Below are 14,174 nucleotides of genomic sequence, written 5' to 3'. Positions count from 1 at the left end.
GGAGTTGGAAATTTGAGTGAGGTTGGAAAATGGGAAGGGACCAGGGAACAGATCTTGTTTATTGAGAGATAATCATACTGGCTTATTGTGGAACAGAAAATTCACGTTGGAAAAGCAGTAGGAAATAAGCTGATATCACATTTGCTGGGGGAGACATAGTTTAAATGCCAACGAACAACAGGAAAGATTACAGGAAATTAATAGTAAAGGGACACAAATCCTTACTGAATATGGAATGTAAAACAAACAGCAAGAATACTTACGGGAAATATTTGCCTTTTTCCTACATTTTCAGTATCAAACATGCTTTTGTGGTCAGAAATAGGGAGAAAGATAGATTGAACCAGAAAAAGTACTGAACTCACTACTTTGCCACTCTGGGATGGGCAGGGTTACTTCTTAGGTGATTGGGCTATTGGAATGAAGGCAAAAGTAAAACTCAACAAAATCCCTAACTACAAGGCAGAATTGGGGGAAGTCATTGATGTTTTTATGGTTCGGGGGCTTCTAGGAGCCCTTGTTTGTGGTTCAGTTTCTGATAATAGCAGTCTTTGCTTGGTTATTCCTACCCAAGACAGGTATTTATACAATCGCAGTCATGTCTCATCATAGAGTGGACCCTATTTCTGATGAGAGAAATAGAAGGTGGCTGGGCTTATTCCTAGACAAGTTAGCCTCTTTGAGCCTGTTTCCTCATCTGTAAAATGAAGGCAGTGGTAGTCATGACCTCACAATAAGGGCTCTTGTGATGTATGCATGAGGTACCACCTGTCAAAGGCTTAGCAACAGTGCTTGGTACATAGTCAATCCTCAATATTACAGTTACTAAAAATAATATATAATAGGATAATATTGGTAATACTATATTTAATATGCAATAGAATGTAATATCAATAATACATTAAAGTGTTACAATATTAATACATTAAAGAATAAATGTATCTTATGACCTATAGAACTACTACTTAAATTGCCTTAGGTGGGATTAGATGCCCTTTTGGCCTGGGTCTGTGCCCAGAGCCAGGCCTAAATTTGAAGTAAACTGAACTTCTGGGTTTCGTGGCATGGCAGCAGGGTAATAGGGTGTAGCAGAGAGGCGATGGTGCAAGGTGTTGTGGCCATAGGAATATTAAATTCTGTGTCAGCCTTTGGTTTTGTTTGGCACTGACTGTTATTCAAACAAAGCATCGTTGTAAGTGGCAGAGAAACGGAAAGGCAGAAAACACATTCTTGGAAATAATATATGGCTTTTGCTTTGACTATTTTGTTTTCTCTTCAACCACAAAAATATTTCTTTGCTGTCTGGCTCACAATGAAAATCCCTTTCAGAACGTGGTACAAACCTAAGCTTCAGAGGAAGCTTCCATTTAAGATGACAAGGAGTTAGCAAGACTTCCCTGGATACTTGTTTGTTTTAATATGAGAACCCCTCACATAGTGTTATTTAGCCTAGGGAGAAAGCTTTGCATTTTCTTAGAGCCTCCTCAACCTCATTTCCTTTAGTTATGGCATGTGTTTCTTTCAAAATTGACATCTGCCATATTTCCTGATAACCTTCTCTCAGTGTTTATAGCTGCAGAGATGTATCTTTTACCCATTCTCTCCATGTGTTTATATGTGAGGCTTTTAAAATGTTAGGATAAAGACCGTTGGTGCAGTATTCATTCTCTAGTAGTTGCTCTCTTGGATCTCAGGCATCTGGCAAGATGCTATAGGAGCTGGTCCTAAGACAATATTCAAAGTACAAGGAAGCTCTGTGTGACCAAGTCAATGGAACTTTCTTTTTTCTGGTTCTGTGGTATATATTTAAAGCAAACTTTCAAGCTAAAAAGTTTAGGCATCACCTCTCCTTTCACTATACAATATAATATCAATACAGTAAATGCCCACTTGTGATGTTAAGCTTGTGTCAGTCATGGATTGCGTAGGGAACTGATATTGTCTTTTTACTCCCATCCTTCAAGAAACAGCACACACTCACTGGGCACTCAGTCTTTGTCCTTGAAGAGCTTACACTTTAATTAAGAAACCAGACCTTAATACATACTCTGTGCAATAATATAGATCAACCGGTTCATGATACATAACATGGAAATGTGGAGCTCTCTGCATACATAATTTAATAGGAAAAAAATACACTTCCGTACTTTAAGTGTTCATCCATAGTTTACTAGGAATGTACAGTTATAAACTTCCCCTAAGAGTTAAGTTGTTTTCTGTTGAAACTTCAATGTTCTGTGTCTTACCATATAGATAAAGGTGCATACAGATCTATAGTATTGTTGGTGTTAGGTATCAACTCAAATTTCCTAGAAGTAATTATTTTTTCTCACAAGTTTATATTTTTATTGAGGGAGCAAGAAGGGTCAGAGAAAGTTTCACAAAGTATGTATTTCCCACTAAACTGAAAATTGAGTCTTGACACCCAATAGTAATCTTTCTTTTCTCCTTGATTACACCTGTCCTGAATTTGTAGACAGATGAATGCTAGGCACCGAACTAATGTTCTTGAGTAAAATGGGAGACCAGGATGCCTATAGCACTTCATTAATCATTTGCATTTAACTCATTTTGTGAATTGCTTTGAACCTGACTAGATAAAAAAGTCCTCCCTATTCTCAATTTTCCATGAAAAGTAAATGGCCTATTTAAATTGAGGGCAATTTGAATGGCTCATTTAGTCACTAGTCACTCTTGAAGCCTAAAAGGTACCAGAAAGCAGAAAACAGTGAGTATCTATAATGTCTAGGCTCATTTCTTTTCTTCCCTGTAACTACAGGCATAGAATTAATCCATTTTATTTATAGCTCAAATATATGCACTTATTCTTGTATGCTGAGCAAAGCATATGCACATGCATCCTTTACGAAATAGAGACATCCCCATTTCACAGATGTATCAAAGAACTTTAAATACCCTTTGGGGCTCTTCTGATTTGCATAATCCAAATTTTCTGGGCCTTTCAACTATCTGGAGACTTGTCTTTCCATTTAGTCATTCCTGAACTTAAGCCCCAAACGAAAAGAACCTCAGCTTTTGTCACCAATGTTTAGGAGACCCTGAAGAGGGCTGTGTTTTTGTTCCACTTTACCCCTTTGATTGGCTGCCTCTGGACATATGGGACAGAAAATTCTTCTGTGATTTATTCCCATTTTGTAAGCAGTTTAATTCCTCAGGAACACACAGTCTCAAGTTCTAGGAAGATCTAAGCAACTGGGAGAATTTTAGGGAGATGGATAGACACCCCACAACCCAATACATATGCAGTTTGTGTAACAGGGGAGGAAATTGAGAAGCACAGTGATCTCTAGTTTTGGCTCTGCTGTTAGTTGTGTGACTTTCAGGTTTCAGGGTCTTTGTGATCAGCTGGTTCTTGATCTGAAAAATACAGGGGGCTGAAATATACAGTGCCGTTCAGTTTTAATATTTAAAATGTGTAAGGCGTCACATTTACCTGACATTCTCCATAGCACCTTCCCTTTTTAAAACTTTGCAGCTGATAGCTCAACTTATATTTCAGTATTAATCACTTCAGAATATTTTTCTTCAACTTTCCAGTTGTTTAGAGGATAATAGAGGAGAAAGAGAATGGATTTTGCAAATGTTTGTTGGGGAATTGTCAAATTCATTAACAATCTTTCATACCTAGTTTTGGAATTCTTTCAACAAGTGATTATTTCCCACAATCTATTCACTCTTAATGCCCCCCTCCCGCATGAAACAATGTTCAAAATTTGAAAAGAACAAGTGAAAAAGAAATCAGCTTAATTCCATCACTCAGTAAATTTCACTTTTCCTCAGTTTTTGTCTAAAAACATGACTGAATGTTTAGCTTTGTAAAACGCTTTCTCACTCGAAATATATTTCTTGAGGATATTTTAGCTATGTAATAAAAGATTCTTAGGTCACATTTAACCTCTTTTCATTCCTTTCTTTCCTTTAGGGCACCAGGGGCCAGGGAGGCCGGATTCAGAGCTCTGCTGGCGCTGCTGGCGATAGAACAATATGATCAAGTAGTAAGGGCAGGGAGGGGTGGGGGTCAGGAAAGATTCCTTGAGAGGAAAAATTAAGAAAGGTCCACTTTAAGATCTAGAAAATTCCCGACAATAGAACTTTGTATATAGTTTTCGGTATATATAGTTTCGGTGTATATAGTTTTCAGCAGGGGGCGCTCGGAAATTGTCGTCACTTTCCGGATAGCCTCCCGGACTTTACCCTCGAGAAATTGTACCGTGAGTGTTTCCAGCTCTTCTCAATTGTAGAGGCTCGTAAATTTCCGGCAGCTTCCGGGGAGACTCGGGGACTCTGCGTCTCTCTCCCTCAGTTCCGCTCGCCTAGTGCTGCGGGGCAGGGTCCTGAGCTAGTAGTCATGGCTTCCTCCTCTCGGAGACTGCAGACCAAACCAGTCATTACTTGTTTCAAGAGCGTCCTCTTGATCTACACTTTCATCTTCTGGGTGAGAAACGGAGAAGCCTGGGGGTGGGTGGGGTCGCGGGCTTTGGTGGGGGTTGTGACGCTGAGCGGAGGGCGCTCTGGTCTGGGGTGGAGGGAGGCGCCAGTGGGGTTTGGTCGGCTGTTACCGCAGTGACCTAGACGGTGGCAATGAGTTGCCACGGTCTTGCTCTGGCATTTTGCCTGCGCCGGGGTCGGAGTGCTGGAAGGTGGCAGCCAATTGGCTTTACTGAGACACAGACGCGCTTAGGGTTCGAATTCGAGGCGAGGGTCAAGGAAGGGAGTTAACACCCCAGAGCTCTAGGATGGTGTCCACTGACGGTTGCAAGAGGCAAGCCTTGCCCCGCCCCTCTGAGGGCTCACTCGCCTAATAGTCTCTTTCTTTTCACTGCTTCGTAAGAGGGGAGTGTTTCACTGGTAAGTATGGTAATGGCTGCACTCCCGCCAACCTATCGTCGGGTGTGCTTTTGTATACTATCCTTTTGTATGCTGCGCTCAACTCTGAACTGTAGTTGGGGCAGGGGTAAATTTCTGGAACTCCTAGAAACACTTTTTTCCCTCCTCCAAGAAGGTGTTCTTCCTATGGCGGACAGATATGCCACGGATTTCTGTTTATAAAAAAAGAAGGAGAAGGAGAAAGAAGGAGAAGGAGAAGGAGAAGGAGAAAAGGAGAAGGAGAAAAGGAGAAGGAGAAGGAGAAGGAGAAGAAGAAATTTAAGAATTTTGTTAAGATGCCTTCTCTAGCTGCCCCCTGGTTTCGCCCTGGTTACTTGGCTTACCTGGTGATCCAGAGTAGATTTATCAAGGGTTATCCTTTTGTGCAGATCCCCTTGTTAGACCTTTTCCTCCCAATTTGAGTCACTGAGAGTAGAATCCACAAACACAAACGGAGTTGCTTAATGGGTTTATTTTGGTTCGGCAGAACAGCCCCTCCTGAGTAGCTGGAAGTCCTCGGAAGAGACCCCTGCTGAGCAGGAGCTCAGGGTTTTTAAGGGTTTTGACAACACAAAATGGGTCATCATGTAGTTAACTAATTACAATTTCATTGTAGCCAATTATATTATAATACACAGACGTTAATTTTGGCAGGAACCTATCATTTTAAAGTTCTTAGTCTTTTAAAATGACCAGTCATAGTTAGACACCTAAGATGTCTAGGTGTCTAGGGGCTAGGTGACTTTAACCTCATCTTGGACTTTGCCTCCGCCAGGTCTTATTAAAAGGGTGGGGTTGCTTAACAGAATCTAGAAAAACAAGTTAAATTTTAGGTCACAATGTTCAATATCGAGTTACATTCTTAGGGTCTTTCCAGAGCCCAGTTGCTCAACGTTTAATTATTTACCAGAATGGGAGTGGGAGAGTGAAACAATGGTTGGTATTTTAGGGTCCATTTTGGCCCAAGGGGGTAGGGTCTTACACCCTTCCTACCCTTTTTGTCCCATATCCCAGCCACAGCTCTGTGGCCACAGACTGCTAAATTAGTACACTTATTGTATCTTCAATATCCAGTGGTTTGTGGTTTGAAGGTGCTGTTGTGTACAGTGTATAACTTTCCATTGTCTGGTTTCCCACATAGATCACTGGTGTTATCCTTCTTGTCGTTGGCATTTGGGGCAAGGTGAGCCTGGAGAATTATTTTTCCCTTTTAAATGAGAAGGCCACCAATGTCCCCTTTGTGCTCATTGGCACCGGCACTGTCATTATTCTTTTGGGCACTTTTGGCTGTTTTGCTACCTGCCGAGCTTCTGCATGGATGCTAAAACTGGTGAGTCCTTGTTCTCCTTAGAATTGATTCTTGGTTTTGGAAGAGTCTTATATGTTGTAGGCTTTGTTTTTTAAACCTGGCCACGGCCCTTTAGGATTTTTTCCATTACTTCCCAAGTAACATTTCAGTTGCCAGTTCCCACTTTTGTTGTGTTTTTCCCTGTCCTTTTTAATGAAAACATGCCGAACTGATTGAACAGACTATATTTTTCTTTGACTCCTTTTGTGGCTGTGTTGTATCTTATTTATGCTGACTTGGACTTTCTTTTTATCCCACAGTATGCAATGTTTCTGACTCTCATTTTTTTGGTTGAACTGGTCGCTGCCATCGTAGGATTTGTTTTTAGACACGAGGTAAGCCTGAATTTGGGAACCTACTAATATGTTAAAATTTATTGTTCCAGAGATGAAAGAGAGAGTGAAAGACAATTTTTAAAAGTTAAAAACTCACTTGTTTTATTTATAGATTATTGTCAAGTTGGTTTCCATATAACACCCAGTGCTCTTCCCCACAAGTGCCCTCCTCCATGACCATCTCCCCCTTTTCCCTTTCCTCCTCCCCCTTCAACCCTCAGTTTGTTTTCAGTATTCAAGAGTCTCATGATTTTCCTCCCTCCCACTTCCTAACTCTTTCCCCCTCCCTTCCCCATGGTCCTCTGTAAAAGTAAGCTTTAAGAGTAGCTTTTTATTTTTTTAAATGTTTTATTTATTTTTGAGAGAGAGAGAGAGACAGTGTGAGCAGAGGAGGGTCAGAGAGAGAGGGAGACACAGAATCAGAAGACAGGCTCTGGGCTCTGAGCTGTCAGCACAGAACCTGACGCGTGGCCCAAACCCATAGACCCATGAGATCATGACCTGAGCCTAAGACGCCCAACTGACTGAGCCACCCAGGCGCCCCCATTGATTTTCACAAATCACTCCTAAAGCTTTTGTTTGATGCTCATGTTTTCAGCCTGTAGCTGACAATAATGGCTTTCTTGTAAAAATTCTAACCCATTGTTAATAAAAAAATTAGAAAATTGTAAAGACTGACAATCACCAGAAGGAGGTTATAGGTACCCATAATGACATGTATTTCCAGTTGTTTTTCTGCATACAAGTGCCTACTAAAGTAGAGATAATACAATTTATAACTTTACTGATAGGAAAATATTTACAGCACAAAATTGATAACACAAGATTGATACCTTCTCCACTTATGCCACACATTTTATTTATTTATTTTTGAGAGAGAGAGAGACAGAGCACGAGCAGGGGAGGGGCAGAGAGGGAGGGAGACACAGAATCCGAAGCAGGCTCCAGCTGCCAATACAGAGCCTGATGTGGGGCTCGAACACACTAACTGTGAGATCATGACCTGAAATGAAGTCAGAAGTCGGATACTTAACCAACTAAGCCACTCCGGTGCCCCATTATGCCACACATTTTTAAAATATTGGATATAGTTCATGGGAATCATCAAAATTTTAATATTGAATTAGAAATCACGGTTCCACGATTAAAGCTGGGGCTGGGACGTCACTGGTGAGCAGTGAGGGTTCCTCCACGAGAGTGTTTCACAAAGTGTGGTAGCACAGTCTCCCAAAGCAAGGCCTTGTAGCTTAAAAATTCGATAAGCATCAAATTTGTACTTGAGGTAGAGAAAAACTGGGGGAGAGATATAGGAGCACTTGAATAAATGCTCCCATAGCACTTTAACTTGACTGCTTATCATCTTTTATTGTAATGTTTTCCTTAGTAATCCCCTCAGCTAGATTATATCCCATAGAGGACAGGATTGGACCATAGGAATTAATTACCATCCATGTTGCTATTGTCAAAAATATGACAGATATGGGGATTTTTCATTTGACCTAGAAACCAAAGAAACTTTCCAGAATCTTTATTTACTGGCATTATGTTTCTTTGCTGTAGATTAAGAACAATTTTGAGAATAATTATGAGAAAACTATAAAGCAGTATAACTCTACGGGAGATTATAGAAGTGCTGCAGTAGACAAGATTCAAAACACGGTAAGTGCACGTAAGTGGTGGTTTCTGAAGAGGTGAACGCATTCCTTATCCCCTTAGAGAAGAGGAATAGGCCCCTGGCTACTAGATGTTATCCACTTATATGATCCTGACCTTAGATCAGGAGAAAATATGTGCCTAGAAAGATATGGCCCTGGAAAGAAGTGTGGGATGATACTACATGATATATCTTCATTTTCTCCTAATCAATCTCCTCACATGTACACCTCTTCACTCCTCACATCACAGACCAAGTACTGTTAGTACCAACTACAGCAGGAAAGTAGAAAGTAAGTCTAGTGCAAAAATGTTACATTTAGTATTAGGATAAAAGGTGGTAATCTGTTGAATTACAATGCCGATTGAGGACAGCCACATTTAAAATATTAGGATAGGGATCATTGATTATAATATTGTTTTGATGACAAATCGCACTCTAAAATGATAAGTTAAATGTTTGACTACAAAGTTATGATGTAAACTATAAGTGGGTTTTTTTTCAGTTGCATTGTTGTGGTGTTACTGACTATAGAGATTGGAAGAATACTAATTATTACTCAGAAAAAGGATTTCCCAAGAGTTGCTGCAAACTTGAAAATTGTTCTCCACAGAGAGATCCCGATAAAGTAAACAATGAAGTAAGGAGCCTTTACAATTTTTTTATTTGAAAATATTAACTGAATACAGAGTTGACTCCATTTTTTCCTTTTATTTATTTTTTATTTTTTAATAGTTTATTGTCAAGTTGGTTTCCACATAACACCCAGTGCTCTTTCCCACAAGTGCCCTCCTCCATTACCGCCACCTCCCTTCCTCCTCCCTCCCCCTTCAACTGTTGGTTCTGTTTTCAGTATTCAGTAGTCTCTCAGGTTTTGAGTCCCTCTCTCTCCCCAACTCTCTTTCCCTCTTCCCCTCCCCATGGTCCTCCATTAGGTTTCTCCTGTTCTCCTGTTAGACCTATAAGTGCAAACATATGGTAAGTGTCCTTCTCTGCCTGACTTATTTCACTTAGCATGACACCCTCAAGGTCCATTTTTAATTTTTAGTCACAATAAATATAATCAGAAATATGCAGGGCAAGTATTAGTTTCATTGAGTAAATGAGGAAACTGAAGCTCAATTTGACTTGAATTCACACAATGAGCAAATAACACTTTTAAATGCATAATCCAAGAGGTGGAACCTCTACTCTTCAAACTTCTGCCGAGAGCAATGTGCTTGAGAAGATAAGAGATTTGTTATATAAAAGAGTAAATTTTAATAAAATGATAATAAAAGGCCGTGGTAGCTAAAGCTTTTCTTTTGGCAGAAGTGTTCCTTGGTGCTTATGCTGTATTTAATATTTTTCCCCCTGCTCCCATTAGGGTTGTTTTAAAAAGGTGATGACCGTTATAGAAGCAGAAATGGGAGTGGTTGCGGGAATTTCCTTTGGAGTTGCTTGCTTCCAGGTAAGTCCTTGTAGTTGGGAATGTTTCATCACTTGTTAGGTGTAAACTAGAAGATATCCACTTTGAGGGCTTCAGGGCACTTCCATAGAAGCCACGTTTTCAGAGTCTCAATTTCTCATCACAGTATTGAACTACTTTTATTTTGTATAGGAAACGTATGTAGTCATTTGCAGTTGGGCTTTAAATACCCTAAATAAAAAAAACGATAGCTTTGTTTTATTTCGAAGGGATATTTTGCTATTTTTGTTCCAGTTTTTTGATGCCTTGGATCTTATGTTTTCCCGTGCTGTTTTCCACAATTAGAATTCTCAAAATTTTATTCCTGGTTTACCAGCTCTTTTGACTATAGCCTGCCGTGTCTTGAAACTACAAAAAGCAAGACTTAGAATTAACTCCTAGTAGTACATACCTGGCACCTTTTTGGGAATGGCAGCTTTCCAGCATCATATATTATTAATTAAACAAAAACATCAGATAGATGGGAACAGTGATTTTTTGGTGTAGTCAAGATTCTACAGTGTGATTCATATTTTTCTTTCCTGGGCTGCAACTGCCTGATTAGTTGCATATAAGTTCTGACTTACAAAATTTAGGCCATTCGAACCCACATTCAGTAATATGTGCCTGTTATGTTGGGTATGTGCCATGTTGTGGCTCTAAACTTTTTTAGGGGATGGGAGTTTTTCCTATATTAAACATCGTGGAGATAAAACTAAAAGAATCGGTGTACTTGATTTTGGAAGTCTAATCTTAACGCATTTCTAAAGCAGCTGGCGTAGCTGTGTCTCAATCTGCATTAATAGAATAACCACAAGCAAATTTGAAAGGTTCTAATTTGGGGCGCCTGGGTGGCTCAGTTGGTTAAGCGTCCAGTTTCAGCTTGAGTCATGATCTCATGGTTCATGAGTTTGAGCCCTGCATTGGGCTCTGTGCTGACAGCTCAGAGCCTGGAGCCTGCTTCAGCTTCTGTGTCTCCCTCTCTCTCTGCCATTCCCGTGTTAATGCTCAGTCTCTTTCTCCAAAAATGAATAAACATTAAAAAAAGAGAGAAAGGTTGTAGTTAAATAAAATAAAAAAAATTTAATGCCTCCGTTAGCCTAGCCCCATTTGAAGTGCTCAAGAGCCACCTGTGGCTAGTGGTTAGCTTATGGCACAGCCTTCACAGATGGAGATTTTAGGTGATCAGATGTTTATGCTAAGCCATATCCTTTTTGTTCTGATAGCTGATAAGTTATCTGTTAAGTTTCCCCAAAACTGAATGACATTTAGGACTTTTGTCAGTTACTGTTCTGAAATTCCAGTTCATAGTAGTAGTAAAACTTCCCTTATATTCTTTGAATGTGATTTAGGTGCTGCCAAGTATCAAACACAGCTGTTGAGAAAAAAACTTCAGGAAATTATTAGTGAATTAGAAGTGAAAGGAAAATAAATCTATATTTTGAGGTCTTTAAGCTCCTGTGTGTGTGTGTGTGTGTGTGTGTGTGTGTGTGCATGTGTGTTTAATTTTGTTCTTACTTTGTTTTTAGCTGATTGGAATCTTTCTGGCCTACTGCCTTTCTCGAGCCATAACAAATAACCAGTATGAGATAGTGTAATCAACAAATCACGGGCTTACTCCTCTCCAACTTTAAGGTATTTTCATTTTAGTCCTCAGCTCTGTCTTGATGTTTCCTTTAGCCAGTTCATGTGATGGATGGACTGAGTTTGCCAAAGTCTTCTCAAGTGGTGCATTCAAGTCTTGTTGGTACTGTGTTAGCCCTGCATAGGGAGGTCAGGTCTCTAAATACAATGAATGGCCACAAAGGGCAGAAGAGCTTTTTGGGGTTTACCTACATGTTAATCTAAGGATCCTAAGTGGTCTTCTTTCTGACACATTTGTACCTACACGGAAAAGAAATGGAGGATCCCAGTGGTGACCTTATTTGTGAGGTTCCCTGGCAAGTACACTCTGCTCTTGACCCAATATAGGCATTTCCCCTGGTCTTTTACCGAGTTTTTATTTATCACACTTTCCTGGTGAACATTCTCAGAGCCATGAACAGATCTAGTCTAACTTAGAACCCGATTTTAGAGAAATATGTGTTTCAATAACTTCAGTATTTAAATGGTAAACCGTGAGAACTGTTTCTGGCTGAATTAATTCCTTAAGGTTTCCTTCACATTTTAATTGAGCCACTGACTGGGAACCCATGAAGGTCTTCATTAGCAGAGTAGATACTAATGTGTGCAAGTGAATACAGATACTGAAATTTGGGTTACAAGTGAATTAACTTTTTTTCTTTAATTTTAGGACATTTACCTTCCCTCCTGTGACATATAAGATTGCCTAGATGGAAGAAATCTTAACACTTCTTACCAGTAGACCCAAAAATTACATCAATAGGCTGATTCAGTCAAGAAATTTGTTCGATATAGGTCCACCTTCTGGCCCATTCATGTTAGATCCTTGAAACCCCTGTATCACTGTGAAACACTGGAAGAGCTAGTAAATTGTAAATGAAGCACGGTTGTGTTTTTCTTGACTTTTATTTTGCTCAATGTGGGGCCTTTATTTTTAGAGAGAGAAAGAACAGGGGAGGGGCAGGGGAACAGAGTATCTTAAGCACGCTCCGGTGCCTGCCTTAGAGCTTGGTCTCACTGACTGTGACATCATGAACTGAACCTAAATCAAGAGTCAGATGCTTAACCATCTGAGCCACCCAGGTGCCCCACAGTGTGGGGCTTTTGAAAGGTGCTGTGAATTTTTTTTTGATGTAGCATTACAAAATAACCCCTCTGAATTTTCTTACTGATGTCGTTTGATAGAAAATTGACCCCTCTGAACTGGCCACTTCCCAGACAAGTTTAAATTATTGTACAACTTGTATCAAGTTAAAATATTTTTATTAATCTCTGTTTTGCTGATGGAGAGTCACACTGTATAATTTAATTCTGGCCAGTAGTTGGATAGTACTCATTATCAGAATTGCCTGATGCTGGAAACTGTCTCCAGCCTGAGGCACTCAAGACTAAAAGCACTACCAATGTTATGTTACACTTTACATTTCTTCACCTCCAAATTAAAGTGTTTATACTGATGTTTTTATATTTCCCCCTACTGTTTGAAAGGTTCTAATTATTAATGGTGTTGGAATTACTGTATTTTCCTTAGGAATTTAAAACAATTCATCTTTTTTAGCTTTAGCTGGAATTTTTCAGGTTGGAATGACTTAATTGTCAATATTATCATCACCTTTCATAGTTTTAGTTTCAGTTTGTGCCTTTGACTAAACATAATTCCTTCACATGATAAACATTGCTTTCCTCTACAACCATCATTTTTAAATTAACTTTTAGAAAATCTGCCAGGATGTTGTTTATGCTGAAAAAGCTAAGCCCCACGTTTCTACTTGGGTATGGTTTCAGATACAAAACTTAAAACTGCGGTCTTGACTCTGTCATTTTCATAAAAGTATTTGTTCACAAAAAGTATTCCTTGTGAAAGGATTACCTTCTGTATTATGAAATAGCATATGCTTAACATTCTCCTGGAGATCGACTATTTTGACTATATGGTTTACATTAAGAAGTTATATAGAGCCAGATGTAACCTGAACTTTCAGGTTAATAAGGAAATTAATAATTAAAATTTGAGTTAATATGGGGAAATTCTTTTCTTGGGGTTGAGTTTCTTTACACATCTGTTGGTAGAACCTACCTCTTCTATGCGATGTATCCACACTGTCCTTGAATTTGATATAAGGGGGAGTCAGTGACAGTTATAAATTTGCCAGAAAGTACTACTTAAGACTCAGACAGTCTTTGTTTTTTTTTTTAACGTTTATTTATTTTTGAGAGAGAGACACACACACACAGAGTGTGAGTGGGGGAGAGTCAGAGAGAGAGGGAGACACAGAATCAGAAGCAGGCTTTAGGCTTTGAACTGTCAGCACAGAGCCTGACGCTGGGTTCGAACCCATAAACTGTTGAGATCATGACCTGAGCTAAAGTCAGCCGCTTAACCTACTGAGCCACCCAGGTGCCCCCATAGCGTCTTTGGGTACATGTCTTTTTAAAAAAGTTTTTAAAACATTTATTGATTTTTGAGAGATAGAGATCATGAGTAGAGGGGCGGGGGGCGGGTAGAGAGGGACACACAGAATCTGAAGCAGGCTTCAGGCTCTGAGCTGTCAGCACAGAGCCTGACGCGGCGCTTGAACCCACGAACTGCGAGATCATGACCTGAGCTGAAGTTGGATGCTCAACCGACTGAGCCACCCAGGCGCCCCATGAGTACATGTCTTTATATGCTTGGAGTTACTGTGCAAAGAACATTCTTCATGAAAACATTTAATAGGGCTTTAAAATTTTTTTTAATATTAATTTTTGAGAGACAGACCCACGGAGTGTGAGTGGTGGAGGAGCAGAGAGAGAGAGGGTGACACAGAATCTAAAGCAGTTTCCAAGCTGTGAACTGTCAGCACAGAACCCAATACAGGGCAAGAACCATGAACTGTGACA

The 14,174-nt window shown here is 39.8% G+C and overlaps 1 protein-coding gene across 2 annotated transcripts; it reads left to right on the top strand.

The window, feature by feature from the left end:
- Nucleotides 1–4,119: 4,119 nt before the first annotated feature.
- TSPAN6 (tetraspanin 6) lies at nucleotides 4,120–12,178 on the top strand. Of its 2 annotated transcripts, none has more exons than XM_029930074.1 (8): nucleotides 4,120–4,456; nucleotides 6,029–6,217; nucleotides 6,496–6,570; nucleotides 8,131–8,229; nucleotides 8,730–8,864; nucleotides 9,591–9,674; nucleotides 11,201–11,306; nucleotides 11,965–12,178. In XM_029930074.1, the coding sequence occupies exons 1-7, from the start codon at nucleotides 4,370–4,372 to the stop codon at nucleotides 11,267–11,269; spliced, it is 738 nt and encodes a 245-aa protein (XP_029785934.1). In that variant the 5' UTR covers nucleotides 4,120–4,369; the 3' UTR covers nucleotides 11,270–11,306; nucleotides 11,965–12,178. The 2 variants fall into 2 exon arrangements, with proteins under 2 accessions (XP_029785934.1, XP_029785935.1); XM_029930075.1 differs by having other exon boundaries at nucleotides 4,217–4,232.
- The last annotated feature ends 1,996 nt before the right edge of the window (nucleotides 12,179–14,174 follow it).

The sequence above is a fragment of the Suricata suricatta genome, chromosome X, assembly GCF_006229205.1.
Source record: "Suricata suricatta isolate VVHF042 chromosome X, meerkat_22Aug2017_6uvM2_HiC, whole genome shotgun sequence".
NCBI lineage: Eukaryota > Metazoa > Chordata > Mammalia > Carnivora > Herpestidae > Suricata > Suricata suricatta.
Note: the sequence above shows the minus strand (reverse complement) of the source record. Positions and strands in the feature narration are given on the sequence as shown.

Excerpts from the sequence above, each read along its gene's own strand:
- TSPAN6 (XM_029930074.1), top strand. The coding sequence starts at position 4,370 with ATGGCTTCCTCCTCTCGGAGACTGCAGACCAAACCAGTCATTACTTGT. Across the intron at positions 6,218-6,495 it reads CTGCATGGATGCTAAAACTG|TATGCAATGTTTCTGACTCT; the intron begins GTGAGTCCTTGT and ends TTTATCCCACAG. Across the intron at positions 6,571-8,130 it reads GATTTGTTTTTAGACACGAG|ATTAAGAACAATTTTGAGAA; the intron begins GTAAGCCTGAAT and ends TCTTTGCTGTAG.